This window comes from Haliaeetus albicilla, chromosome 1, assembly GCF_947461875.1.
Source record: "Haliaeetus albicilla chromosome 1, bHalAlb1.1, whole genome shotgun sequence".
NCBI lineage: Eukaryota > Metazoa > Chordata > Aves > Accipitriformes > Accipitridae > Haliaeetus > Haliaeetus albicilla.
Genome location: NC_091483.1, coordinates 7,084,095 through 7,111,842, shown reverse-complemented (window position 1 = coordinate 7,111,842; position 27,748 = coordinate 7,084,095). Strand labels below are relative to the sequence as shown.

Genomic DNA, 27,748 nt, shown 5'->3' with positions numbered 1-27,748 from the left:
AATTGTACCTACAGAATTATTGTGTAGAATTACATTAACTTGTGCTAAAAGCTGCGAAGATCTAACTTGTATCATTATTCCTATTCATCTTATCACACTTCATTCATTAAGGTAAGGAATGTGTAAGTCTGTGACATCAAGGACTTGTTCTGAGCAGAGCTGATCTTGCTTAGGGCCGGCCATCTCGGACTAAGCGCATCGTGTCATAACACTGGTGCATTCCCACTTGCCAAGATATTTATTTTGCGTGTGAGGTCTGTGTCAAGCCCAGTAAATGCTTTTCTGCAGATGCCCTGGAAAGGAACAATCCTTGAGAAATCTTAGGTTTATGATCATCTCTTTGACACCTTTTCCTTCCTGTTACTTGGAGTTATCTGTATCATTGTGAATTGTGCTTGCTTAGGAAAGGTGTTTTCCAAGAAGAGCATTTTCTTGTACCAAAGTTAATTATTCACAAGAATTGCAGAGCTTATTCTGTCTTTTTGTTCTCATATCAACTGTCTCGTCTCAGGGGTATTCATGGTAATAGAAAACCTCACTTAGTTTTTTGCCAGTTGCTAAATATGGTCTTTTTCCTTGAAGTGAGAAATAGCTGTGTCTTGTGAAAGACAAGCGGACCATTTGTTGTATGTTGACAACTGATTCTCTGAGTGGGAAACAGGTACAGCACTAAGTTATTTTTGGAGACTCCTCTTTGTGCAGAGCCATCATGTCTAATAAATTCTGCTTGTTGCTTGCGCTCTGTGAAGGTACTTTGTGCGTAAAATGTCTAGCGCAATTAACAGATGACAGAATAAAATGAAGGGTGTAGGGTCAGCTTACAAATATTGGCATCTCTTCAATGGAAAGCTGAGACATAAATCACCACCTGGGTCGGACTGCAGCCTGCTCTTATTAAGAGCCATGAATGGGAATGAGGTAAAGCTCTCCCATCCAGGCAAATGTACCAAAAAGGGCAGTCTGCCATGCATAGCTGATTTCAATGAGGCATCTAAGGATAGCTTGCCTTATGTTTTTCAAACATGACTTAGCGCATTTCCCTGTAAAAGATAACCCTGTTAGCATTAAAAGAAAACCTAGCTAAAAGCATGGATTTTCCTGATTGTGAAGTGCAAAATCTAATGTTGTTCTTTTTTGTCATAAAGGAAACATTTATTTTAGGTGACTGAAGAATAGGTCAGACTTACTGAGATCAGGATAATCCTTTTGCATTGAGTCAAATTGTGCTGCCTTGCATTTTGAAACTACTCCTGGATATAGGTAAGATTCAGGAACTTTTGCCTCCTTTGTAGCTATTACTGAGCATAAAGCAAGAAAGCATCTGAGAGAGCTGCTGTATTTCACGACCAACTTCTCTAGGGATAAGCTGCGTGAACTCTAGGAGACACCGATTCATTCTGCCCATTGGACATCCTTTTTGTTTATTTGGGTCCTGCTGTAGACCTTTTTATTTGGCAAAGCTCTCGCTGAAAGATTATCTAGGCATTAGCAGCTGGTAATAATAAACTCTACCTTTGTTGTCATTCATCTTTGTTTCCCAGCTTGTTGTTTTGTTAGCAGACCCTACATGTGCTTCTTGTGAGGTTTTACACTGGAATTTTAAAATGTATTTTACATTTGTTTCTTTTTGAGGTGTCTGTTAAATGTCTTATTTGGTTTATTTATTTATTTATTTTCCAAGTCTTTTTAGAGCAGACGGTCCTGTTGTGGTGCACTGCTGGGAACTGTGTTTCTCCCTGGAGTCCCTTTGGATTCTCAGTGGAGAAGTGAGACTCTGTGCGCATGCAGGCTCTGAACCCAAACGTCCAATTCAGCTTCCATTTTAGAAGCCGTGCTGCTGAAGTGGCAGTATAAGATGAGAACAGGCTGTTATGAGTGGGATGGGAGCTGATGGAGGCTGGAATGTGCAGGGTTAGATTTCAACAGGAGAAGAGGTTCCCCCCTTGCTTATTTTTGGCTCCTCTTTGTCTGGAAAAGGAATTTGTGTGAGAGGAGAGGGTTCTGTAGCAAGAGATAGGTGTTAGCAGAGGTTATGCTTGACAACCAGCTCTGATGTGGATGTCTCTGCATCTATATCTGGCGTTTCCACCTCATATTTTCCTGCAGATACTCTTGTTTTGGGACAGTTTCTTCCACAGGATAGCTGTTGGTACCATGCGCAGGCAGATACTGCATAGAACGGAAATCTCCTAGATGTAAAAGCGTCATATTCTTGCATGATGCTTTTCAAATGGACGAGTGCCAATGAACCTTCAAATCTATAATCCTACCAGAAACGGGTCTGTAAAGACCATACCTCTGACTTCAGCAATGTTCAGTGGTTCTGTCTGTTAAAAACATCTTGTGAGTCCTTGCCAGAGGAAAGCCTGCTGTCCGACTTAAGGTCTTGCCTCATATTTTGATCACAGAGAATACACAGGGAATGCAACACGGTGTTGCATGTGTTACTTGAGAGCACCAGTCTTTGTTTTCCTGTCTAAAAAATTCTGCTGAAGTTTGAAAGGTGAGAGGACGGCCATGAATGTAGATCATCGCTTCATAGACACAGAGAAAGGTAGAGTGCAACCGGGCAGACTTTTATATATTGGTAGGGAGGCAGGTGCTGGGAAAACTCCTACCTGAAATAGAGATCCCAGCCAGGACAAAATGCTCCCCACCTCACTGCCCCTGGAAAACTGTAAAATGTGGATTCTTTGGGAGGGTTTCCAAAAAGCCTCTTGTCAGGTTGGTACTTTGGAGTCAGTTCTTTTTTTCTTGGTTTAAGAAGACTAAACTAGGTTTCCTGGCCTTCTGGGCAAACCTTGCCTTAATTTGCATCCCTCTTACCTGCCTTTGACTATGGGAAGCTTCAAAATGTCTCTGATTAGGGGAAACACTTAAACGAGAAGCAATTATAAAAAAGGGTTGTTTCTGATGAGGTTTTGACAGTAGCACCTGTGCTGGGAGCGCAAACATAAAGGAGGAGGGTGCTGTATGTGTGCTCTACACGGCTGAATAACTGGAAGGGTTTGATGGATCTGGTTAGCTACTGGAACACATTTTGCGGCTTTGGGCAACAGTGAAATTACTGTTGGCTCTGTCTTATTTTTTCACAGCTCTGCATGGTGGGAGGTAACAAGCCATATCTGCTACACACGAACGGAGACGAAAGCAGCCTCGGAGTCCCAGGAACTGCCACTTGACTTAGAATAAAGCACTGGCTGCAGATCAAGCCACTTCACCGGAGGCCTGCTTTAGATAATTCCTCACCCATAACCGTGGGATTTGTCGGGAGAAGGGGAGCTGGATTATTCTGGGGACTTTGCAGGCAGCATAGAAAGCTGTTTTGGGGAGAGGTTGGCTATAAGTGTTCAGTAGTCTTCAGTCAGTAGGAGATGGTGTTGCAAAGAGTCTTAGTGATCACATCTGCACTCTTTGACTAGCCTCGAATCAAATTGACCCATGCCTTTCTTCCGCATAAATTGCTGAGCACTTACTCAAATGAAATTATGAGTGCCTGTTTCAGCACTGACAAACAAGTATGATAATGAATGTTACAACTCGTACAACTGTGGTTGATGTGATGCATTTAATTGCAAGTTCCTGCAAGTAAATGACTTTTAGATATCATGTAAAGGAATTAAATCCTAGTGGCCTGACCATATGATACAAAGCCCTGTGACAATGGGATGGATGATAACAGTTCCCTCAGTCGCTGGAGATGTAAACAGACACTTCGCACACCATTTTCCCTGTAACTGTGCTTTAACTCTGCTAGTAATTGAAGGATTAGTTATCCTGAATTTAACCAGATATGAAGAGGGAACGAGAGAAAAAGAAGAGAGGAAGCCTGTACTTGCTCATGTGTCTGTAAAATGCTGAACACACAAAGATCGAGTAATTGAGACAAGCCAAATGTTTATATAAGGGCATTTCTAGTGCCCCCATCCTTAGCAGGACTGAAGTTCAGTTTGCCTGGAGGTTAGGATGAAATGAGATGATTGTAGACCAGAGTCTTACTTTGTTTATCTGCGGGAGAATCAAAGCAGGGTAAAGTACAGCTTTGATGCAGGGTCAAACATGAGTTTTGTTAAGTGCAGCTTTTGTTTTTGATTCACTAGCTGGAAGTAGAGGGAGGAGAGCTTGACTGGATGAACACCAGCAGGAATAATTGTTTTGCTGGGAGAAGAAGAAAACCTGACAGTGGAGTAAAGGGTGCATTTCTGCTGACTTTGTTGGACTCCAGTATTTAAGAAGTGAGGAATGATGGCTTTATTTCTGGATTGCTCGTTGACAGATGCTAAAATGGCCTTCAGAAGGGCAGCTGTGTGCCATTACCAGGTCCCTTTTAAAGAATTTATTGTGGAGCACCTTCTCTTGTTCGTCTTTACAGTCTTGCTCAAAGTTTTTTTCTGAACTGGCATAATGGAGTTCTTCTCATAAGGAAGTGGTTTTGCTCACTATTATAAATTACCTCCCCTCTATTAGCACTTCCATGTGTTTCAGTGTGGCACCCTGTTTGTGCTTAGGCCTACTGAACAGCCAGTGTTCTCCTCGAGTTGTCAGCAAATATACCTGGCTCCTAGAGACAGAGTTTGGAGAGATCAAGCAAGTTGTGTAACAGTACACTAGGAAATCATCGATGCCTAATACTTTTGTTTAGAAAAAAACGCTAACAAGGGGCACACAGCAGCCAAAACTCCCGTAGATAGCTTAGTTTTGGCTGCTCCTGTCTGTTCTGATAGAAGTGCTTTGTGAGGATCAAAGTTCAGTTCATCCTCTGAACATTTCATTTGGTTCTGTCTATTTTGCTGAATTTGTCATTTAAGGGTACACTTATTTCCAGATGTGATTTAGACATGTGACCGTGTAGGAGTAAAGGTGACACTGCGAGCTCATTTTATGAAGGCCACCAAACAGGAATGACCATCGTTCATTACCAGCTTGCTGAAACAAAAGTGGAAAGCTCTGTTTTTCTGCCAGTTTCTTAAGAGGTATGGTTCCTTGCTGTCTCCTTCCTTTGAATTTGTGCAATTTGCCGTTACATTGGAGCAATGGACGAAGTAAGAGTATTGTGTGTGACAGGCTGCTCCTCCTAGGACTTCCATCTTGCATAAATCACTTTTCGTATGCCTCTCTATAAAATTTAAATGACATCTGGAAGGAAGGGACTTGCCAGACCCATCCATCTGAAATATTAAAGTTGTTTTACATTACACTGGCAGTGCTCAAATCAAAATCTCAGCTCTTGGGATGGGATGTGTGACCACCTAAAATTAGGGCACAGCACCCACTGGAGACATTTTGGAGAGAAAAGGTAATATTATTTCTTACCCTAAGCGTGTCTGAGCTTTAGATTTTCTTCTAGTGTTAACATTGGCTGCTGTGACTCTTCATTGAGAGCTAAGACTACTTGCAGTCCTTGGGGTTTGGGTCGCCGAAACTGGCAGGCTTGGGTCTGCCTTACATTCTGGTCCATTAAAAAAGAGTCCCTGGCTGCCAGCTTTGACAGATAGCGTGGTAGTAGTGGTTACCTTCAGACTGCTTGTGTTTCTTGTGCTATTCGAAGGAATAATTTGCTGCCCCAAAATTGTGGAATGATTTCAATCTAGCAACTGAGGATTTTACCACTGTGTTATTGTTAGGTGTTAATGAAGTTGCATACAGTGCTGTCCAAAATTATTTTCCTTTGAACAGTTAGGTTTTTGGAAACAAATGTTTTCATGAGACAAGATGGTTTGCTGGAATACTTCACTGTGTTTTCCCTCAGAGGTATTTCAAATCAGTGCTAAAATGTCATCTCCGTTTGGAGCGTTTTTACATTCTGGGAAAGTTAAAAAACTTACATATTAAAAGATTCGGAGACTTTGTAATCTGAAAATTTTGAAGACATTTGAACAATGACATGGCACCAGGATGGCACAATTTGGATTTTCCTTTTGTCATAATATGACTGTCCTCAGCTGGTAAAGTTTTGAAAAGTTACAGAAAGTAGCAGAGCTAACCAACAAAACAAAATGAGTGCAGGGGCAAGTGAGAAAGGGTAGATGAAGTAAAATGGCCTGAATATTAGGAATTTAATGCATGATGGCAATAAGAAATGGAAAAATAGCAGGGAGAAGAAAGGAGAAATGACAGGAAAGAAGGACATTATAGAAAGACGTGAAAAATGCTTCCCTCCCCCCATATTCAAAGCATTTGAAATAACTTCTGACATTATCGATTTTCTGAAGATACTTTGCCTTTTTGCAAACCAGCACCTTGCCAGGTGTCTGCATTTTAGTTCGGTTTCTTGAGTGCATGTAGCAGGGCTTATTGGGGTCACAGTGTAAGGCTGGATTAACATTCTTAACAGGCTCTCATTTTTGGATAGTCTGTGTGATCTTCCTTCTCCCCTACTGTGTGGTGGGAACCATGTGCTGATGATTCCTAGCAGGTGATGTAACTGGAGGAGATTATTAGAAGTGCCATTCCTTTTTCTTTACCCTGGCCATGGCTTGGAGGGCCAGCAGGGAGCCTGCGGGCCTGTCTGCTGTCCTTCTGCCCCAGGTTTTCTTTCTTTTTGCTCTTGGAGCCAGATATGTTTACTTCAGCATGGCAACATGAGTAAAACCCCATTCTTTCCTGGCATCCTGGATGATATATTTTCATTTTGCTTGCAGACCCAATGTGTAAATGCAGCTGTAATAATGTATGGATGACTGCTGCAAAATGTTATATTGGGGTAGCTAATCCTCTTCTTAGAGAGGAGACTCTCTTATTTTATAAAACTCTATTTTCACAGTGCAAATTGTGGGGTGGGGAGGGGTGCGGTGGACGCGATAAGACTTGTGCACGTAGCTCATGGGCACTTTAATCTTGGTATACTGTGTCTGCAGACATGGGAGTGGTACCCAGATTAATCATACAGGTAAGAGTAGTAAAAATATCTGTGTGTTGGCTTGCTTTCAAGCCAAGTATGCTCTGAGCTAGGCTCCAAAATTCTGGATCTCTCTGTTCCTCTTCAGGGGATAGGAAAGCTCTGCAGATTAATCACAGGATAAGAGGCATTTTTTTATCCCTCAGTAGATCCCCGTTTCCAAGCACAGTGTGTCTTGGCTGTCTTAATGTCTCAGCCCTGTGGCGGTTGGGATGGGATGGGGAATTTGGGATTTTCCTTGAGCAATCTGCTTTTGCAGGGAGAGCCCTGGCTTTCTCGAGGCTTTCATCAGGCATCTTTCATCGTCCAAAAGAAGTTGCGTTGCAGGCAGGCACCTTCCCTCAGCTACACACCACGCTTTGTAGGCTTCAGAAAGAATGACGCCCCTTTGAAGGTGGTGGGGAAGCTAAAGAATTTTTAGCATGCTGTGTTGAGAAGAGTTGCAGGTTTGCTTTCAGTAACCCTCTGTGTTTTTAGGAGTCTCTTCTCAATCTGAAGCTTCCTGGTGCATGTTTTCAAGGGGAGGATGCTAGATGGCTGCGTTCAGGCTTCACAGGTGCAATTCCCACTTGGTCTAGCTGCTATTTTAACACGTTTGTCCTGGAAGGTGATAATGCAACCACTTCCCACTCGTCTGTCACTGCACTACCTCTGTTTAACATTTCGGTGCTTGTGCAAGAATGGTCGTATATTCCTACAGATATGAGACAATCATAAAATTAAACTGGTGATTCAACACTGCCAGATGTGTACGTTGTAGCCTTTTGTACCACTAATGCCAAACTGTGCTGTGTCATCACAGCCAATCCCAAACTTGTATTGTATGGAGGCACAGAAACTTAATATAAATCCAACTCCAGGATATTACATGGTGATCTTTAGTTTTTTTGGCTAGACAGAGGAGATTGCTTGAACTCTTTGGTAAAGGAGTGATGGCAGGGACACTGCCCTGCACAAAAATGTTCTTGTTTAGGCTGTTGCCCGGTAATTGGTGAGGGCTATGTTTACGATAGCTTCTTTCAGGCTTTCTTGGCTTGCAGAATAAACCCATAAACCTGTACTTCAAGTCCCAGAACTTGAAAGTAAGATTAATAGCAGGACTTAAGCACCTATTGGGTGGATTTAAAGTGCAGTATTTACTGCAGTATAGAAGAGAGCACTGAAATACTTAATGTTCCCAAGCCACTGAAAAACAGGCTGTCTCACCATGACTGTACATTATGGCAGTTTCCTTCCAGAGCTTTCAACAACATTTCTCATGGCACTGAGTAGGAACCATTAGGCACGAGTTCAAGGCTGTAATTTGGGACGTGCTTTCCACTGTTACTCCCCTTACTCTGGGCATCTCACGAGAAGCAAAGTTTCTTGGGTTGGGATGAAAAACAGCCATCTGGAGAATGCGACCTGGAGATGAGAACGGTCCACTGTTTATGAGGACAGCTAATACCACCATAGCTGTCTCCTTCTCCAACTGGATGGTGGGGTGGACTGGCTCTGGTGTTGAGGTGAAATGGGAAGCATGGGATTTGTATTGGTGCAGTCCAAGATCTGTGCCGCATCCAGGCAGTACTGAACTGGGGAGTCATGGTTGTTTCCCTGCAGGCAGCAAAGGAGTAAGCCTGGCTGCGAGCTTCACTCTGGTGGCCCACATTACTTCCCTTTTTTCTTTTTAAGATAAAACTAACTAAGGTTGCAGGGAAGAATGTGGCCTGTGGAGGTCAAATCAAATGACGAATGCAGGTGTTTGGAAAATCCATCACACTGTTGTGCATAGGCCTCTTTAAAGTATTGCAGTGCAGAGGAGTGAAAGAGCAGTGCTGGAGAGAGTATTTTGCCTTCTTGCTTGTCTCTGGTGTTGGCAGTAAACCAGAATTATTTCTTTTGAGCTAACCCTATCGTTGTTAATATAGTGTGGATTCCTCCCTGGAGTTGTATCATCTATTCCTTTCACAGTACTGCGTACTTGAACAACGTTGCATTTGCACATGCCCTGCATCGTCTCTGCAGTGTTTCACCTGTCTTAATTACAGTCCATGGCAGATGTTTCCAGGTGTCTCATGATAGTGGAGGTGGTTGATGATAAGTTTCTTTCCTTCTCAAATTCCTTGCATTCTGAACTGTAATTTGTTATGCTGTCTTCACAGTGCACCATAGTGAAACTGGGACTATGTCTTAACATCATTCAGTCTAACAGGCTTGTGAATCTGCCGTGTCCTTGATTTCAATCAACGCTTAACTTGTGTGTTGAGGTTTTATTTCTCCTCTTCCAGATTATCAGGTGGCCACAGGTAAATAGCCTACAGAAAAGAAAATAAATTCATTAGTCTTACATCTCCCAGTTCAGTTTTATTTCTTTGCTTGGGGAAAAAAAGGGGAAGAAGAGGAAGGAAAAGTATAATAGAATATATTTCTAAATCCCCTACCCTTTTTTATTATCAGGCTGTGCTTTATTTACATGCTGCTGATTTGAAAAGCATGGGAAATAACATGTGGACAGACACGTGAAAGTATTAGAAGCACCGAGGCCTCAGCAGTGGGAACTCTCATCACCAAGGTCTTTGGGAGAGATGGTTGCACTGAAACGAGACTTGTGATTCACGTTGCTGAAAGTACTTGTCAGGTCTTGTAGTTCTGGGAATGTTCCTTTGTGCTTTGCTGCAGTTTTCTTAGAAATAGGTCTTGTGCAGCAAAAGATTAACCTACTTTTCCTTTGGAGGTCGTCTTCCTTATAACTGAGTTCATCCATGCAATCAGACAGGTCACATTCATACCTTTTCTGGGCTTCCTATAGGTCTAGGAAGTCTCCAGGCTGCCAATTACATCAGCTGCATTTATGGCACAGCGTGAATCGGGCAAGATGAAGGTGGGAAAATGACAGTGTGAAATAATCTCTGAAGACTTAGAGCTGTGTGACTGGGGAACGTCTCCTCCCTCCCAGTGTAGCTCAGACTGGCCAGGACAACAATTAAACCCAGAGTGTTTTTCAAGGTACACTTTATTCAGAGAGAACTGAAGAGCCTCCAGAAAACTGTGTACTCAGATGATAAAGGAATAGTGCCGCATTCACCCCGCATGTATCCCTCACCGCTGGATGGAAGTCATTGCCGTAGAAGTCTTTGAACCTGACCACGTGCTGGGATTCCAGAAAGGGGTCAGATATTTTATGTGGCTCATGAGGTACTGCAGCTAGTGCTGATCAGACTTCTTGGGGGCTATGAAATCTCATACCTATGCCATCGTGGGCTACTAGACGCCCAAGTGGGCCTTTGTGAGAGGCAGACGGCTACTTGCTGCAGGGTTGCTTGTACTTACCTTTGGACCTTCTGGTCCTGCTCACTGTCTCTGAGTTGGGCTGACCTTTGGTTTGGTTTGGTTCTCTGTATTTCATTTGCAGCTGATGATGTTGGATGACTAAGCCTTCTTAAAAACTTACCGTTTTCCAGATGGCATTGCACCCATCAGCCAGCCAAGCCATTTCATCTGTTTGGTGAGGAGAGTAGGTTTTGCCTCCTGACAGTTGCTTGACAGCGTGCCTAGGAATAGATGATGCATGCCCTGTAACAGTGTTACTGCTTGGCTGCTCTGGGCTCATCAGAGTTAGCAGGAACTTGGATCAGGCAGAAACTGGGCTAAACTTGAAAGAGACAAAAAGCAAATAGATCTTTTGAATGTGTATTGGGGTGATGCTTCCAGATTTCTTAGAGTATCTGAGTAATGGCAAGGTGAACAAAATGCTGGGGCAGTCATCTGTGCAGCAAGCGGATAAGCCCAGTTTTGTCATGACTCTTGAAATGGTGTTACCCATTTGTGTGCTTGGAAAAGCCGGCCATGAAGCATCCACCCACCATAACCTTTTCTCAGCAGAGCGTTGACTTCGGCAACGTGTGCATTTACCTGCAGGATCGTACCTTTCACCACGCCAAGAAGAGGATGAGTGTGATAGCTGTTCTCCTTTGTGACCCTCTCACAGCCTACGGTTGGCTGTCGTAGAGGTGCAAGGTAGGTTTAATGCCCTGGTCTCCCTACAGCTGTCTTCACTGTGACTCCAAACTGTACTTCTCCCTGTGAGAGCAGGTGGATAGGTGAGAGAGGAATGGGAAATGCACTCTCCATGCTGGGCTTTTCGTTCCTAACCCATTCGGTAGTGAGGACAGTTCTTGTGCCACTTTTCCTAAATCTCTTCATCCTTCAGGGAAGCTGTGGATATAGGGGTATAGGCAGCCATCAAGCATGGGATTCTTCCCAGACTTTCTCAAAGTAGATGCAGATGAAGGAAAACTAAAAACCTTATCAGGATCCTGCAGGAACCTGGAGTTATAAGTGTTGTGGAGGTGTTTCCTAAGGGCTGTAAAAACTATCTGAGCAAAATCTTGAAAAATGGGATTTCCTTCTTCAAGGGAAAAAATTAATTAAAAATCCCTGGGGTCTGTAACATTTAATCTGTTTCATATCTAGTTTAAGAAGAAGAAAAAAAAAAAAAAGAAAAAAAATGGAAGAGATGAAAATTGCAAAGAAGACTTATACCATATCACAATGTCATTATTAAATTTGTAATGAGGCAGCAATTATTTCTAGCCAAGCGTGAAGTAGCATGACAAGAATTAGCTCACACCATGTCAGTGAGCAATCTTCAGACTGGCAAATACCCATGGCAGCACTGAGAGTGATGTGATGAAAGCTCTCTGTTAGTCTCTTGTCTCTGAATGCATGTGGACATTGATGCCTGAGGCTTTATATACCCAAGAGATGTGCTTTGAAAAACACATTAGCAAGCATTCATTTAAGCTTATTAAGGAAACAGAATTAAAATGGTTAACAAAAGCAAATTCTCAGCTGTTATTTTCGATGATATTCAGCCCGTTCTTTCATGCCTGAGGATGGAGGGAAGATGCATTTTCTTCTTCATCCTGAATTTAAGGGATGCATATGTTTTGCCTCTGCTAAATATTTCATAGAACAACTTCTGTAGATTAAGACAGCACTACAGTGAAGGAATAAAGTGCTTTGATATAAAACTGTCCCTTTTTTAAACGATGAGCGTCGGAGAGATTTAAGGACCACCCGGTCTGTTTTCAAGAGTCTAAATAAAGTGCTTATGTCTGTGCTCTTTCTTACCCTTACTGCTCCAGTCACCATTACGGGCTTGCCATATAAATTGTTCTCAAGCTTTTGCCACAGATTTATTCTGAGCAAGGTGTTAAGTACTGAGAAGGGCATGAGAGAGGAAAACTCATGTGCATGAGCTGTAGAGGTTATGGTAATTCTTGTCCCTTAGCTTGCTTCTATTCTGGACAGTCAAATTTTGTAAAATTGGTTTTTCTATAGAAGAAAAAATGTAGTAAAGGGAGCAAATTGGAGAGATATGCAAAGTAGGGATTGTATTTATTTTCAGAGCAACTCCTGACATCTCCCTGGCATTATATTGGAAGAGCAGTTCATAGAACTATGGCATTACACATTCCTATGCATCAAAAAAATAAATATACTTTAGATAGGATTATAGGGCTTTAATTTTAAATAAATATTTTTTTTTGCCATGACCTTTTATGCAGTGCTTCTGAATAATGAAAGCAAAATGAACTGTTCCAGCATGAGCCCAAAGACCTCTGCAATTTATTTCCTATCAAATGCTGCCACTTATCAATGGATAATATGATTTATTTCTGACTGATGGCCAATCATGCTAATTAACACAACAGTACTTCTCCTGCTGAGACTGACCGTGCCCTGTTTTTTTGTTTTTCTCTTATCTGTCTCATGAGAGGGAGTTTAAATGTCTTACGCAACTATTTCTTATCCCTATCTTCCTGAAAAGCAACGGTTCATGATTCATCTGACCACCCTTTCCAGCTCTGTAGTTATTTTTGCCTCTGCTGCACCCACTGTCAAAGGCTGCTCCTCTGTAGGCGTTCTTCAGCCAGTTTTGCCCTTTGCTCTCTCAGCGTGCTCACTCCTCTTGAACCTCTGTTGCGTTTTCTGATGCTAACTACCTGGTGCCAACCTGCAGTTGACCATGTAGACCAGATCTGACTGATCTCGTCAGTGTTTTCAGTATCATGAGTCAGTCTCCCTTGATTTATTTTAGGGAAAATCCTGATGGATGGCAGTTTTGACATTGCATAACTTACAGGTTTGTTGTTAAAAAAAAAAAAAAAGGATGCTTGGCATTGGATGTGGGTGGCTTCATAACCTTAATAAAGAACAATACTGGGCTTGCTGTCAGTAGCCTGTGGGACTGGAGTACAGCAGTGCTGAGTGCCCAGCTGAGGTATGGAAAGGTGGTTCTTGTCCTGTTGAGAAATCATCATTTCAGGGTGAAACTGCAGCAAAGTGGACATATTTCCCTGCATCGCAGCAAAGTTTGCATTTTCTTTCTAAGAATCCCTGTCACTATCGGTGACTGGTTGCTCACAAGAACAATTGCCCATGGGGGTAAGCAGTTGGAAATGGTAGCATTAATGCTTGGGTTCAGCTAGACTTTTTGGCCAGCTCTCACAACTCGGAGACCATAAGGATAATTAGGCCTAATCTTGTTCTCTCAATAGACTTAAAGCCAAGTACAAATGACCAATAGTATTAGTTCTGTTTCTTGGTTCTTCAAGGATATATTTGTCATTCCCCACCCCCTTTTTTTGCCTTTACCATCTCCCATATTCAGGTCTATTTCTCGCTGACTTCTGAGCCTGTCATGTACTGTTGTGGTGATGCTGTTGTGCACTCTGCTGCTGAATGTGCCCTCCATCTAAATGAGGTATTTTGCTTTTGGTTAGTATTAGCTTGAATGAAGGATTTCATTGTGGATGCTTGGCAGTGGCTTTTCTCAGGGCAAGTGACATCTTGCTCATTAGTCGGGTTGTCACTGAGCAAGGCAGTGTACCAGGTGGTGTTCACCGTTCTCCCTAGCTCCGTGTGTGCAAGGCTGTGCTCTTGTTATTTAGTAGTGCAATAAAGAAAGAAAAGTTCATAAAAACTGAATAATCAATGAAGAGGAGGGAAAGACTCTTGAGAGAATAAAAAAATGCATTAAACAGGGCCTGGTCTCGTCTCATTACAGTTCAGTAGCAAAAACTCCTGTTACGGAGATGCGTGTGGAGGCAATGAAGACAACAAAACAGACAGGCTAATCTTATACACATGGAATTCCTTCTTTCACAGAGCAAGAGGTAATTAGCTGTAATTCTCCTCAGCTTGTTTTGTGTGGGGTACACTTTGTTGTCACTGTTAAAAATATAGTAACTTTTAGGGCATGTGCGACCCGGGGAATAGTGAAGACCATGTTGCTTAACTCAACTGCTTCTCTCCTTCCTCCGATGCTGTCACTCTTGATCTGTCCTGATAATCAATTGCTGTCCCAGTGCATGACTTGGAAACAGTTTGAACTACAAGTACAGGCACATGTAATTTTTTCTTTTGGTAGTGAGTGTGCCATTGCTTTCATTGTGGTGTACACAGGTGGAGGGATGAGGACAGAAAAGTCTTTCTTCATGTCTTCCCTTCATGGCCAGCAGTAATCTTGCTGGGACTTACAATCTGAAATTAAAATGGAAGGGGTTTTTGGGTTTTTTTTTTTAAATATTTATCACTACCTGGGTGGTGGTGGTGGTTGTTTTTTGTTGTTGGTGGGTTTTTTTAAGTCAGCCAGGAAAGCAAGCCAGTTCTGGCATATTTCAAGGTGAAATGGTGGTGTGTAATGTTTTTCTGCACACTGTCCAGGCAGTCAAATGTCTGCAGCCTTCTACTGATACTACCCTTCAATGCAAATATTGTTGAACTGGCTGTTTGATTGAAATTCCCACTTTTCTCGCCAGTCATACTGATTGTGTTCAAGAATCTGTGCCAATCACTTTTGCAAAGGAACCCTTTCCACCCGTCCTTTAGGAGCTGGGCGGTCGTATTTAATAGATTGACGTGTGTGTTCTTTAGACGCACTATCTGTTGCTGTTGTGAATCCAGTTACGTATTTTGGTTCAACAAAGGTGAGTTCCTCAAGATAGTCCCTCCCTCTGTGGGGCAGACAGGAAGAAAAGCCTCTTTGTGTTACCTGATTAACACATGGGGAGGAGGAGTGCTAAACACTGATCTCCAGAAAGTTTGTTGTAAAAAAGAGAGGAAATAAGGCAAAAGATTGATGGTATGAGCTTTTAAAAAACAGTGTCTTTTATTACATCTTGTCTATCAAAAAACGTCAGAGACCTCTTTCCTTAAAAGCAGCACACAAATACATAGATCATCTTTGTCCTTTTCAGAATATTTTAAGCCTAATTTTGTTTTTGAGCCTGTAGTTTCTATGTGCCAAAGTCAATTAATTTAGTCATTTGTAACAGAAGGCAACACGGCGCCTGTGTATTTGAGTAAAATGCTAACCTGTTACATACCTTTTGCTGCCATTAATTTCAATTTGTTTGGTCATAAAATTACCACCTTGTTAAATCTTGACAGCTACCGGTGAACCAGAGGCGCTTGAAACAGTACGAGAGGACATGAAGACAGCCTACGAAATCCCTTTTTCTACAGGCCTTTCCTAATCATTTTTGTTCAATAATGAAGTCTTTGTTCACAAAGATTAATGACTCTGCAGGACTTTTGCAGGGGTCCCCTTCCCCCTTTGAAGGAAAGAGAGAACCAGTTTATTGATCTGCTGCACAGGGAACTGAGATAGAAGATAAGGACATAAAGGGGTTGTATTTTCTGGGAGCTGTATGAGAGATTACTGTGCTTGGATCCACAGTAACAATAGTAGGATTCAAGGTGTGTAATTCCTTGCTTTGCACCTTGAAACGATACCTCCTAAATATCCGGCTTGGAATTGGAGATACCTATATATTTGCTGAAGTGGCTTGCAAAATTGCTCTAGAGTGTATTGTTGCCTTCAAGAAGTAGAAATAGAGTTATGTTTCACCCGATACAGTACTTCTGAGGGCCTATTGCAAATTACTTTTACTGAAGGATATTTTCTTTCTTTGCTGAATCAGCTGGCTGAGCTGCAATGATTTTCATGCCCTGATGTTTTTTTGTTAGAAATGGGATAAAAGGCTTAGCCTATCTTGTTCATTCTGCCCCGGATAGATACAGTTAACATTGAAGCATTTGGCCCAGTATAGCCTGCATTTCAGCAGCACAACAGGATGAATTTGAAATTATGCATCCTGCTGGCAATATTACTTCATCATTTGACATATCTGTGTTGGGACTACAGAGGATATTCCCTCCTCCTTTTGAAAACATAAAAAAAACCTCAAAAGGCCAGCAGTGTTTCCTAGAGGGTATAGTCAGGCTGTGCTCTGCAGGGAACCCCTTGTAATATATGCACTGGATTAAGTCGGTTTAATGGCCAATTTCAAATATGTGATTTTTTTTTTCAGGCTGTGGTTCTGTGCACACTAGTTGACAGTGGCTGCCGGCAGTTCTGCGCCCTTCGGTGTTTGATGTTGACTGCTAAAGTCCTGGCAGCTTTCACAGGTTCAATTCTCAAACAAGCAGCATCATTTTAGGGGGGTGGAATATAACCTCCTTGGTCCTCCTGGACAGCTAAAGCTGTGCTTTGCCTTAGGTACACCTGCATGCTTTGCACGTACACCGGAGCATCGCACGGTGGAGATCATGACTCCTGCTGCTCCAGAGATAGCCATTATATTGTAATAAACATTCTAATTAAAGCAGTGATCAAGTTTAGGTTAAATTAATCCCTTATCTCCCTTCTTTTCAACAGCTGTTCAATCAAAGACTCTGGGTTTGGTATTCATTCAGAAGTAATTTTTGGGGAGGATGTTTGAAATTTGCCAGTTGGCGGGTTAGGAGCTGTTTGAGTAAAGGGGAAAAAAAAAAAGCAGGAGGACCCCAAATGTTTTTCTGGATGCTAAGGAGAATTGCTAGTGTATGCAGTTCGTCAAACTTAACACACAATTTGGCATGGAAAAGATTTGCAGTAGAAGAAAATGGAAGAAAAAACCCACTTTCTTGTTTAACGATCACCCCTCCGTGTGCCCTTTCCGAGCTTCTTGCAGCAAAGGCATGTGCACGAGGGGTTTTTTCATGGCCCGACGGCATCAGTGGGGTCAGGGATGGATCAGCAGTACTGCCATTTCTTGGCTGGCTCAGTTGAGCTACCACGGCGTCGGCTCCTTTTCAGGCCTTAAGATCAGAGCACACAATGCCAAATGCTGGAGAAGGGTGTAAGAAAGGCTGGTCCTCATGCCAGGGAATTTGCGGTCCACACAGACACAGAACAGGAAGGGCAGTGCAAGCATGGAGAAGAGAAACATCTTGCCCGAGATCTCAGTAGTCATCTGCAGAAACCGGAATCGAGTGTAGGTCTTCTAGGTTTTTCTCTTTCTTCTCTTTTTTTGCTCCTCTCCTGCCCTAAGCTGCCGACTGAGGAAAATCCCTGTTCTCTGCAAGGATCCGGTGTGTTATCATACCATTTATTTGCCTGAACCCTGTTTTTGTCCCTTTTTCGTAACAGCACGGTGCAGGCTTTAGTTCTTCACAAGAGAGATGCTTTTTTTTGCTCCCTGTGTGATTAAGTGCCAAAACCTTGCTGTAAGATGTCAGTGCTTAAAGTTTACAGGAGTTCAAGGGGTGACTGGACAAATTCACATAGGAGAAAGCCATGAGAATTATTAGGTGCAGAAACACAACTTCTGACTTGGGAAGTCACTGAACTGTAAACTGTGTGGAGGGTGTTTTTGGAAGAAGTTATCATTTTTTGTATTCGTATTCTCAGCTGTCTGATTTTGGCTGTTGTCAAAAGCAAGCTCCTGGGCGAAATGGATGTTCGCTCTCACTCTGTGCAGTGGTGTTAAAATTGCAACCCATTCCCTTCTGGTAATTGTTTTTACTATTAGTTGTTCGCCGTGTCCTTTTATAGATGGACTTCAGTGTCTGAAGAAATATTGCAAAGAAGCTGCAAGCTGTTTTGGGCAAGGTTTTCCTGCTCCTGCCACCTTGTTAATGCTTAAGAAAACGTTTTTAAAACAGGTCAAGTTGAGAAAAAAAGGAGCTGTGCAAAAATGACTCACCATAAGCATTCACACTTTTCATTTCTCAACCCCCCATAATGCTGTTTTAAGAGCAGAGTGTGTTGTCCATGGTGAGGTGGTCAAAGGCACTGGGTGCTTTCCTCTGGCGATGCTGTATGATTTGGGGTGTGGGTTTTCTTACCTGAGGCTTCATGGTATCAAAATATGAAACAACTGTGTATTGCCAGATACCACTGTTTTCTGCGAGGTCTCTTGTGTTTGATTAGATAAGAGGTGTCTTATTGTTAATGTCCTGAAAAGAGGAAAAAACTTCTGATTTCAATTCAAAAGGAAAGAAGGAGGAAACCAAGTTCCTGCTTGTGTTGACTGTAGGTAAAAGCTTAAAAATGGAACCAACTTTGTATCCTCCAGGCCTCAGGAGAAAGCTGATCTTCTAGTCTGCGGAATGTTGTTAAAATTGTGGGGTTTAATCTTTTTTTTTCTTTCAAAATTCTCTATTGGTTTACAGAGGGATGTTGAATACAAGTTATACTTTTATTCAAGAGGGAAAGAGGGCTTGATTACACAGAAGGAAGTATAGTCTTTAGGCTCTCTCTGGTTGGGGTAATGTTTTCAAGTTGTGTATGTTCCCAGATAATAAAATTGAACGCAGTGCTGAGAGAGAAACTCAAAACTTTTTATCCTCCTTTCTCCTCCACTTCTTCTCATGCTGATTTTATAACTGGGTTTAAAGTTCTTCGTTTTTACAACATAACCATAAACATAATTTAAAATTACTGCTGCCACAGAAGAGATGAAATACAAAATATGACAGCTGGAAAAGTTAATTGCTTGGATGGTGCTTAGGTTTTGGACAGAAGTGTGGAAGGGGGGAACAAGTGTGTGAGAGAGAACAAGAGCAAGTTGTAGTGTGATGTTCCAAGTATCCATTATTTATTGGTGCTAGTATTGAACACATGCTTAACATACTGTCTGACATTTTCAAGCTTGTGTCACATATCTGCATATATAAGTGTAGAATGAATTTAAAACAGAATTGGAGCAGAAAACTCTAAATGATACCATTTTTTAAAAGTCAATCTGTTGAGGTTCTGGATGTTTTTTAATAGATACATGGAACGAGTGCAGCGCTAATGTATTTCTGGCAATGGTAGCCCTCTATGCAGGGACCAAGGAAATAATTATTAATTTCAGTGTACTTGAGCAGTTTATCCTTTTTCCTTTAAAGCTAAGGGTTAGAAAGCATGGACAAAACCCCTTTCTTTCAGTGATAAAAACTGGGCTGCGATCTACTAGGTCTAAAAACTTAGCATGATGCAACTATGTTACCTTTAATTATTGTTCTTAAATGCAAAATGTTCTCCTAAAATTATTTCCCTTAAATACTCATCACAGAGGAAGTTATTTAACTAATAAAGATTACTTTAAAGATAGTACTGCTGTTTATTTTTCATTATAGAAGTGTTGATATCAATTGATTAGAAAGGGGGAGGAATGTGTAAGAATCGGAACAGAAATGTGATAAACTACAGTCCCTGAAGTTGATTATAGGTAGCAGTGTTTCTTCCAGTCAGGAAAAGAACGAAGCGCGATGTTTAGTGTAAAGGATATTTGACTACAGTTGAATCTACTTAAACAGTGACCAACCAAAAGGCATTAACCTTTATAGAGGAACACTGCTGCAGAAAAACAATTGACCTGTTGGTCTAAATAAAGATTTCTGTATGCTGATTTAAATCATGATTAGAACTAATTATTTTTAAAAGTTGTTTTAATTCATCTACCCTGTTGGCTCTGTGCACTCGATTCTTTGAGCCCTTTCCTAGTGACTGCTTTTGTGTCTGTATGAAAGATAGGATAAAGTTTACAACAGCACCTAAGTGATTGAAGAATAACTTAGAATATCCAAGTCTTCCCATCCCTGAAATAGCTTAGGACTGCTGGGAAATTTTATTTGTAGACTGTTGATTTTTACAAGGCGGGTACAACTGGTGAAAGACTGAACAGAAAATGTAGAAAGGCATCAGACTAATGAACCATGAAAAGAGTACCTAGTTTTAATTTGTGTAACTTTTTAATTCCCTAGTTGGAAGAAGGGGAAAAATAGTTCCTGATTCCTGAACCAGTGCCTTACTGTTAATGTATTGTTAATCAAGCTGTACACTCTGCCTTATCTGCTCTGCTCTCTCCTAGGAGTGTAGGGCTACAAATGTTTCTACCGAGATGAGCTGAATTTCTATTTGGTTTCAGAGACCGAGCCATTCCTATGTTCTTCTGCTTGTGGGCGTGCTGGAATAAACCCATTAAAAGCCCGTTTTCAAGGGTTTTTTGTTATATGCGAGCCCATATCAGATTTGAATACATACCCGGCAGCGGCAACAGCTCCCTATTGCAAAAGATAACATAAAGTCTAAACCCAAATGGACACTAGGAATCCTTTATGTGTCTCTGAATTACTTTCATCTCTTCATCGCTCCATTAATGGATATCCCTACAGACCACATAGTGCTCGCTCAGCTTCCCTTACATTTGGGTTTATTCTGCCAATTGCTTGGTATTGTCAACTAATTGGAGTGGAAATGATAAATGAAAGCGGTGTTATTGAGCTGCCAAGTCTCCTCACTTGGCAGCTGGTGGGTGATGCTGGTAATTGTTACCAAAAGTGTAATTGCTCCGGGGTCTGCCTACAGTTTCAACAAAGCAGCCCAGTATTCCTCTTCCGAGACATCCGATACCTGCCTTTCCTCAGTTATCTCTGGCAGAGGACGACTTGTGAAGTAAATGCAACCCGGTGCTGATGTCGGGGAGCGCTCAGGCTGGGTGCTGTGTTGGTGCATCGCTCCCAGCGGAGCGGCAGCCCCCGTCCCCGTAGTGTGGTCTCCTCGCTCCCCAAAGCAAGAGTGCCGCCCTCGCACGCCTCTGGCAGCCTGGGGACAGAGCAGCCCCTTTGAAAGTTAATTGCATGAGTTTTAGTGGTTTCTCATAAAAGCAGGAACGGCAATTAGTAGGGTACATGATAACAACAACCACCTCGTTTTCGACATGATGGTAAAAATTTTAAGCTTGATTCCTGGCTAATATTAAGGCTTCGGCTGTAGACTGTTGTTTTCGCCCTGCTTAGTAATTGCAGCAATACCACCAACCAGATGACCAGCTTTACAAGTCTGGCATGCTACAGAGGACAGTCCAGCATCCAGTGACGTTTTATGGATTGACTGAATATTTTCATGAAGCCGTAAGAAATGGAAAGGGGGCTGGGGGGAGGACACAAACCAGCTGCTGTATGCTTCTTATTTCCACAGTCACTGCACCAGAATAGAGCATGGATTGTTAACTAGTGTGATAATATCCCATGTTAAGCAGCATCTGATCAAATTACTGAGGCTTTTTATGTATTAATAGCAGACTCCGATTCTTTTTGACTTGTTGGGTGGTTTTTTTGCTGAGGTAGAGGAGGAACAGGTGCAGCTATAGGAAGTTATGATAGCCAGTCGAAAAAGCCATGGTCAAAGAGATTTAGGTCTTTTTGTGCTCCAGTTAATATGACAGTGTGGCAACAGCAAACCAGCTGCGCTGCACTCCCACTTCTGCACTGGGTCTGCTCTTTGTCTCTTTAGCTTATCTTTTGCTTCAACCCTCCTTTGCTTTTACTGCTGGTTGCTTTCTGGCCTCCTTCTCGTCTTAGCCGTTTCTTAATGTGCAGCTCTTTTGCTCTCTCCCCTACCTTTTTCTAAATCCTCATCAGTATTCTCCAAACAGAGTACGAGCTTGCACTGTGCTCCTGAGTCTTGGGTTTTATTTCATTTCGTCTTGTGTCTGGGTGCCTGCAAGCTCTAAAGCTTTGTGAGCATATCTTGCTTTTTTGGCCCCTATTCCGCAAACCAACCAAGTAATGTAGATATCTCTTCTTGCAGCATGGCATTTTAAAATTCAGTTGAATTAGGTATCATTTCTTCTTTTGATGTAGGGAAATCCAAAGAATTAATAAATTATAATGGCACTACTTGGCGCTTAAGGAGTGCTTTCCATCTTCAAAGTGCTCTGTGCGCAGTATTTCATTATTTATACTGTTAATTATATTAGTACTTGTAAGGAAAAAGCCCCTTAAATTGTAGTTGATAAAAGTACACTCTTAACAGGATGGAATTCAGCGCTTAAATTGTAGCAGCTAATTTGTCCACTGAGGTACAGTGCCTTGGAGAAGATGTAAGGCGGATTTACAGCAGTTCTTTAAGTGTCTACCAAAAAGTCTTGCTTTGTGTTTAAAACAGTAATACCTGGGAGCTTTAAAGTGTCTTTGCAAGTGCTGGATGAATCGTAACAAAGCCTTACAACGTGCAGGACAGGTAGGTGGGATCCTGATCTGTGTTTTGCAGCTGGATGATTAGTATCTCAGTTCCTATCTGCAGAGTGACTTTGGAGACTTTCTTATAATGCTGGGGCTTCTGTGTCACTTCTGAACATGTTAGCCTAGCTTGAGTGAACCAAGGCCTCACAGTTAGCGAAGGGCAAAACGGGGAAGAACAGTCTTAAGCTGTTAGCCCATGTTTGGTTGCCTTAGCGATAGTCACATTTAAAATGAAAGAAACAGAAGGAATAATTAAAATACTAGCAGTCTGCGTTCTCCAGGTCACAAGAGCTCTAAATACGCACCAATAAATCTTTTTATGCTTTTCTTTATTAGCAGCTGTCAGCTACAGACTTCCATGTAAATGGGGAACTAATTAAAATTAGTTTGAAATGTGAACCTAAAATAGTCAGCACCCAGGTATAGCACCAAAAGTAATTGTTGCAATATCCTCCTCATTCTTTTATGTATTTCCACCATGTGTATGAAGTACAAGTGCTGCTTTTTTCTCCCATCTCAAAGGAATTAAATGGCCTTGCACTTCAAATGGTTCATAGCCAGAGCATTGCATTTTGCTCAATTTACTGTGACTGTAACATTCAGGCATTTGGTAGCATTATAGAGAATAAAACCCGCACTTTTCTGTAGAGAAATTGGTAAACTTAATTGTCACCAGACTTTTCAAATTTGACTGTTGCTCCATAGCTGGGAATCTTAAGCTAAATATTGAACTGTCAGAAGAGCTGAACACTGAGACTCGCAAACTGCGTGGAAGACTCTCATATCCAAAAAATCAGGTAATAGTTTCCTGACTATTAACTAGATTCTGAATTCTTAAAACCTCTGCAGAGACATGTCAGTTTTGATCTGACACCTGGCAAATGGAAATCACTGGCGCGTGCAGATGCTTCCAAGCATCTACCGTGTAGATTTAGAGCAAGCTGGTTTGAGCCCACAGATAGGAGCCAGCCTGCTTAGACTGTAATACGAAATAGGGGAGGGAGAAGACCAAAGAGAGAGTTTTCTTATTAGAAATTTGAGCATTTAAGTCTCAAAATGTGGGTAAGGGTGGCTCTGTGCTGACCTCTTGCCATGCGAGTCCTTTGGCTATTATTCCACCATGGAAATATTTCTTTTTTTTTTTTAATAAAGGAGAGAGCCCACGGGGTGAAGGTTTAGGAGAGCCAAGCAACAAGGCACTAAATCTGCTCTCTCCCTTTCTGTTCCCTGTGCCCAGTGCTTACCCAGTGGCTGGCTTCTGAGACAGCACCCTCACCCTGCAGTGAGCTGCCAGTTTTAAAATGCAGACTGCTTTTCACTGTTGACATCACTCTCGCACAGATTTTCTCCTTTGCCATCCACTGTTTTGGGATTCTCCTTCCAGGTGGAAACAAGCAAGCAAAGGAATAAATCAATAGACATATCAAATGGTTTTATCAAACAGTTTAAATGTCACTTTTTGCCAGTAGAAAGATATTAGGAGTTCTGGGTATTATCATGGTTTTAGGAGTCTTAGGGTGGATCCAAATATGATAAAGCTTTGTTAAAGAGAGTAGAATGAGTTAACTACGGCGTGTATATTAGCTAAAGCTTGGCACACACATTACTTAACCTGAATTTATTCTGTAACTGTACCGTAAATCTCTGTACCTGTTGGCAGAGACGAAGTCAAGGTTTCCGTTCTACAGCCACAGCCGTGTGTATGCGAGAAGAGAACCAGCTGTATTACCGGAGCAGAAATTACTCTCTCTCTTTGTCTTGCTATCTTGCCCCTAGGGGCTGTACATTTACTGCCATCTCTTGATGTTACTAATGTTAGTGTTGCCACCATCATTACATTAACAGAGTATCTCCCTAAATTTCCAGTGCCGCCAGAGTGTTTGTTACCTGTGCATGAACTCTGCAACGAGAGAAGAGCACAGTTTGATATGAATGAAATGCTTTCGTAAAGCAGTGAAGAGACACAAGGATTTGTTAGCAGTATTTCTGGTTACCCCACTGTTTGTAGGTTTGCGCTCTTGATCCAGTGTCATAGAGTAAGCCATTCTGTTTTGACAAAGAGCACCTTTTCAGAGGGGAGGCAACTGGCCTTTTCTACTCGACAGTCGGCCCTGGATGCAGGATGGGTCAAAGAAGAGAGAGCCTCTGCCAGTGCCCTCTTTCAGTCACGCAGGTGTGGTGAAACCTCGTCAGACACCTCTGAATCACCTTTCCCCATGGCCTGTAATACATCATACTAACTTTTCAGAAGAGCGCAGCACCTGGCAGCTTCTGCGTAAGTGCCTGAGCAAGTGGCCAGATTTGTCAAGATTTTTTTTCTCTCATTAAGCAGTCTAATGGGCCTTTAAGGCACATTTCAGTGTTTTATCATTATGCTTAACAGTTTTAGTAGTTAGCCCTAAATGTGTTCTTAGTAGTAAACTGTTAATCATCTTTTCGTACCTTAATTTGCCTAAGTCATACTTTACACTGTGAGTAAATTGACTTATTGGAGTAAATCACGACATCGTGTAAATTATTAGCAAAGTCTGGTCTTCTTTCAAATCAATTAAAAATGAGGCTTAATGGCTTGGATAGAGGCTGCCTGTACTACACAGGAAAATTTCCTGTACAGCGTAAATTTAGCCTAGTGTATGCACAGTGGTTGTCTAATGGAAAAGAGTTGTTCAGATGAGACACTGATCTTCCTCTTTCCATTTTCTTTTGGTGGATTTAACTGAAGGCTTTTAAAAACAGATAATTAAATATGAACGTAGCAATTGTATCTTTCAGATTACTGCAGTACGTAGTTACTGGTTGCTTTTTTAAACTGCCAGAGAAAGGATACTTGGCACGGGTGAAGTGACACTGCAGAGGAGCTGTGGGCAGGCAAGACATTTTCATAGGAAGGGGGGTGACGGGCAGACTTGGCTGCTTCTCTGGGATGCTGCTGATGCTGTTTGATATCAGGACGGCTGGAAGTCAGCGTTCAGGAGTAAAGAGAAAGGCGGCTTTGTTTTCCAAGCATCCTACCGAAAGTAATGAGTCCCAAGTGACTGCTCAGACCTTGGAGAAACTGGCGGGAGGGAAGGAGAAGTCTGGCAAGCGTCCAAGCAACTGGATGAGGACCTGAGCTGCCTTATGAAAGCATGGTGGCGGCGTGGGATCATGACCTCAGTGCAGAGGGAATGGAAAAGGGGTCAAGCAGGGGTGGTGAAAACCCTTGCGAATTAGCTGTGGGTGTTCCAGTTGGGTGCACTGATCGAGTGGTGATGACAGCTGTTTCCAAATCTGTTGGACCATCTGCTTGGTCAGAGTCCCCTTCATGATGTTTGGGAATAAACATGACCAGGTAGAGCCTGTTGCATACCTGGCCATGCATTCAGCATTTTTGACTAAATCAGTTTAATTGCGTCTTAGGCTCTTCAGACCTTTCCTTCCATCTTAGAGCCTAACGTAACGAGCACAGTTTACATCATGGTTTTGATGCATGAACTTTTTCTTCCTGTGATCCTGCAGACTCAAAATTTTCAATGTTATGTTCAACAGCTCATTTGGATTCAAGCATGTCAATATTTACCTGCATTTTCCATCAGCTCATGGGGTGCTGTATGGTGCTGCAGCCGTCTGTCCAGGAGTGGATTAGCCTCAAGGCTACCTCAGCTGCCTCAGCACAAGCTGTGATCACAACAGTAGCCGCAGTTTGGACAGTCTGAGCTTGATTATAGAGAAGTTTTCCAGAGATGCTATAATCACCTTGAGGTTATTGGAGATTATGTCCTATGGATTATCTTGCCATTGGAGCTGATTACTTGCCGCGCATGGCCTTGTCTTTCAACTGCATATTTGAAGTTATTGAACAAATAGTACCGAAGTTGTGCCTGATAAGCATGTGGGAGGTGGGGGTGGTCTGTTGCAGACTTCACTCTTCCAGTCTGTCTCTATTGAGCTACTTGAGCCATTTGCTGTTGCATAAAATACCACACGCCTTGTACTGTATGGGTCTAATTTAAAACTTATGTTTATTTGCAGAATAACACAATTTGGAAGCCAGATTCTTGCCAAGACTGCCATTGCCATAGCAATATTGTCACCTGTGAACGTACCGTCTGCAAACACCTTCAGTGTGACTTTCAGAAGGTAAGGGGCTGCAACTGTCCAAATGCCAGCTGACCCGTTCCGTGTGGTAAGAGAAACGTCAGGTCACTCTGGAGTTCCCAGCCTTCGCCTGCTTTAAACCCCTGGAATAGTTATATGTCAAAATGCTCATTTGTGTCCGCCACACTGTGTTACATGTGAAAGTACGGTGGGAGCCTCTTGTATTAAGAGGGATACAAAACGAGGATGCAGCGTGAGGTGTTTCCCTGGAGGAACTGGCAGGGGTGAGCTGGTTGCTTATCTTTGTGACAGCTGCCGTATCAACCTTCTGGGCTCAGCTGCCTCCCTGCAGCTCCCTTTGAACCTGAGGGTCTGATTCACAGCAGGATTTGAGGGAAGCAAGAGGGAGCAGCGAAATCCTGTTTCGCCTCCCAGGCTGTGTGTGACTGCCCAGCGTCAGGCACAGTCTCTGCACCCTTTCACTTCTCCTTGACGCAAGCCTGCGCAAGAAACACACAGGCAAGACCCGGTGTGTGAAGCCTTTGTCTCCTTCGCCACTCTACAGCCAGAGGCTTGGTGTTGGAACAGCTTGCAGGCTGCCTGTGCTCCAAGGGCGGTCTGGTCCCCAAAGGAAGCCCATGAACTGGGTTCAGACCTCCCAGCATGACACCAGCTTCCAGTCACCCTTCATTTGAATGTGGAGCTGGGTCTCCTTCAAACATGCAGGTGGACACTTTCCACTCTGATGAACAACAACAGAGCTGAGATTGTCTGTCTTTCAGTTTCTTCTGCCTTGTGATGGTTGTTGGGCTTTCATTGTCTGCTGTTTATCTTTCTCTGTCTGAGCCTTCATTAATGGTTACAGCTAATTGGCCATGGAATTGGTCTTGCAGTAGCATCTAGATTACTGGGGTAGTATGCATGAATGACAATGAAAATTCGTGTTTTAAAGAGGCACTGCCAATATAATTATATGGCTTTATGAAGCAGGTTAAAATGTTTTCCAATATGACAGCATTAACAAGGAAATAATTTTGATTCTTACTGGTTTTCCCCGTTATTATCACTGTGTATTGATTAAAACAAGACCGAACTATTAGGAATTTCTGTGTTAAAGAGGAGAGAAATAAAAAAAGGGTGCTGTTGTGTCACACCAAATAATGAGTGGGCTAGATAAGATGATGTTGTTCGTTTTTAAAAATAGGATAAATGAAAAGGTGGCAACTTTAAAGCTCATAAAGGAAAATAGATTCATAGTGTGAAATAAATCTGTGTGACTCCTTGATGTGGGTAATCTTCAAGACAAAGAATTTAAGTGTTCCATAAAGGTCTGGCTATTTAAATGTTAAAAAGGATCATCAAAGATCGAAGAAGAAAAAAATCCGATCATCCTTCAAGCATAAACCAACCACTGATGAACAAGGTCAGAAATCACCATCCCTCTCC

General features: G+C 42.2%; 1 protein-coding gene across 1 annotated transcript in view; it reads left to right on the top strand.

Moving 5' to 3' along the window:
* FRAS1 (Fraser extracellular matrix complex subunit 1) overlaps positions 1–27,748 on the top strand; it is a 173,656-nt gene that overhangs the window by 34,409 nt on the left and 111,499 nt on the right. The window contains exon 3 of the mRNA XM_069774067.1: positions 26,237–26,344. Coding sequence (XP_069630168.1) covers positions 26,237–26,344 — 108 coding nt within the window. The remainder of the gene's footprint in view (positions 1–26,236; positions 26,345–27,748) is intronic.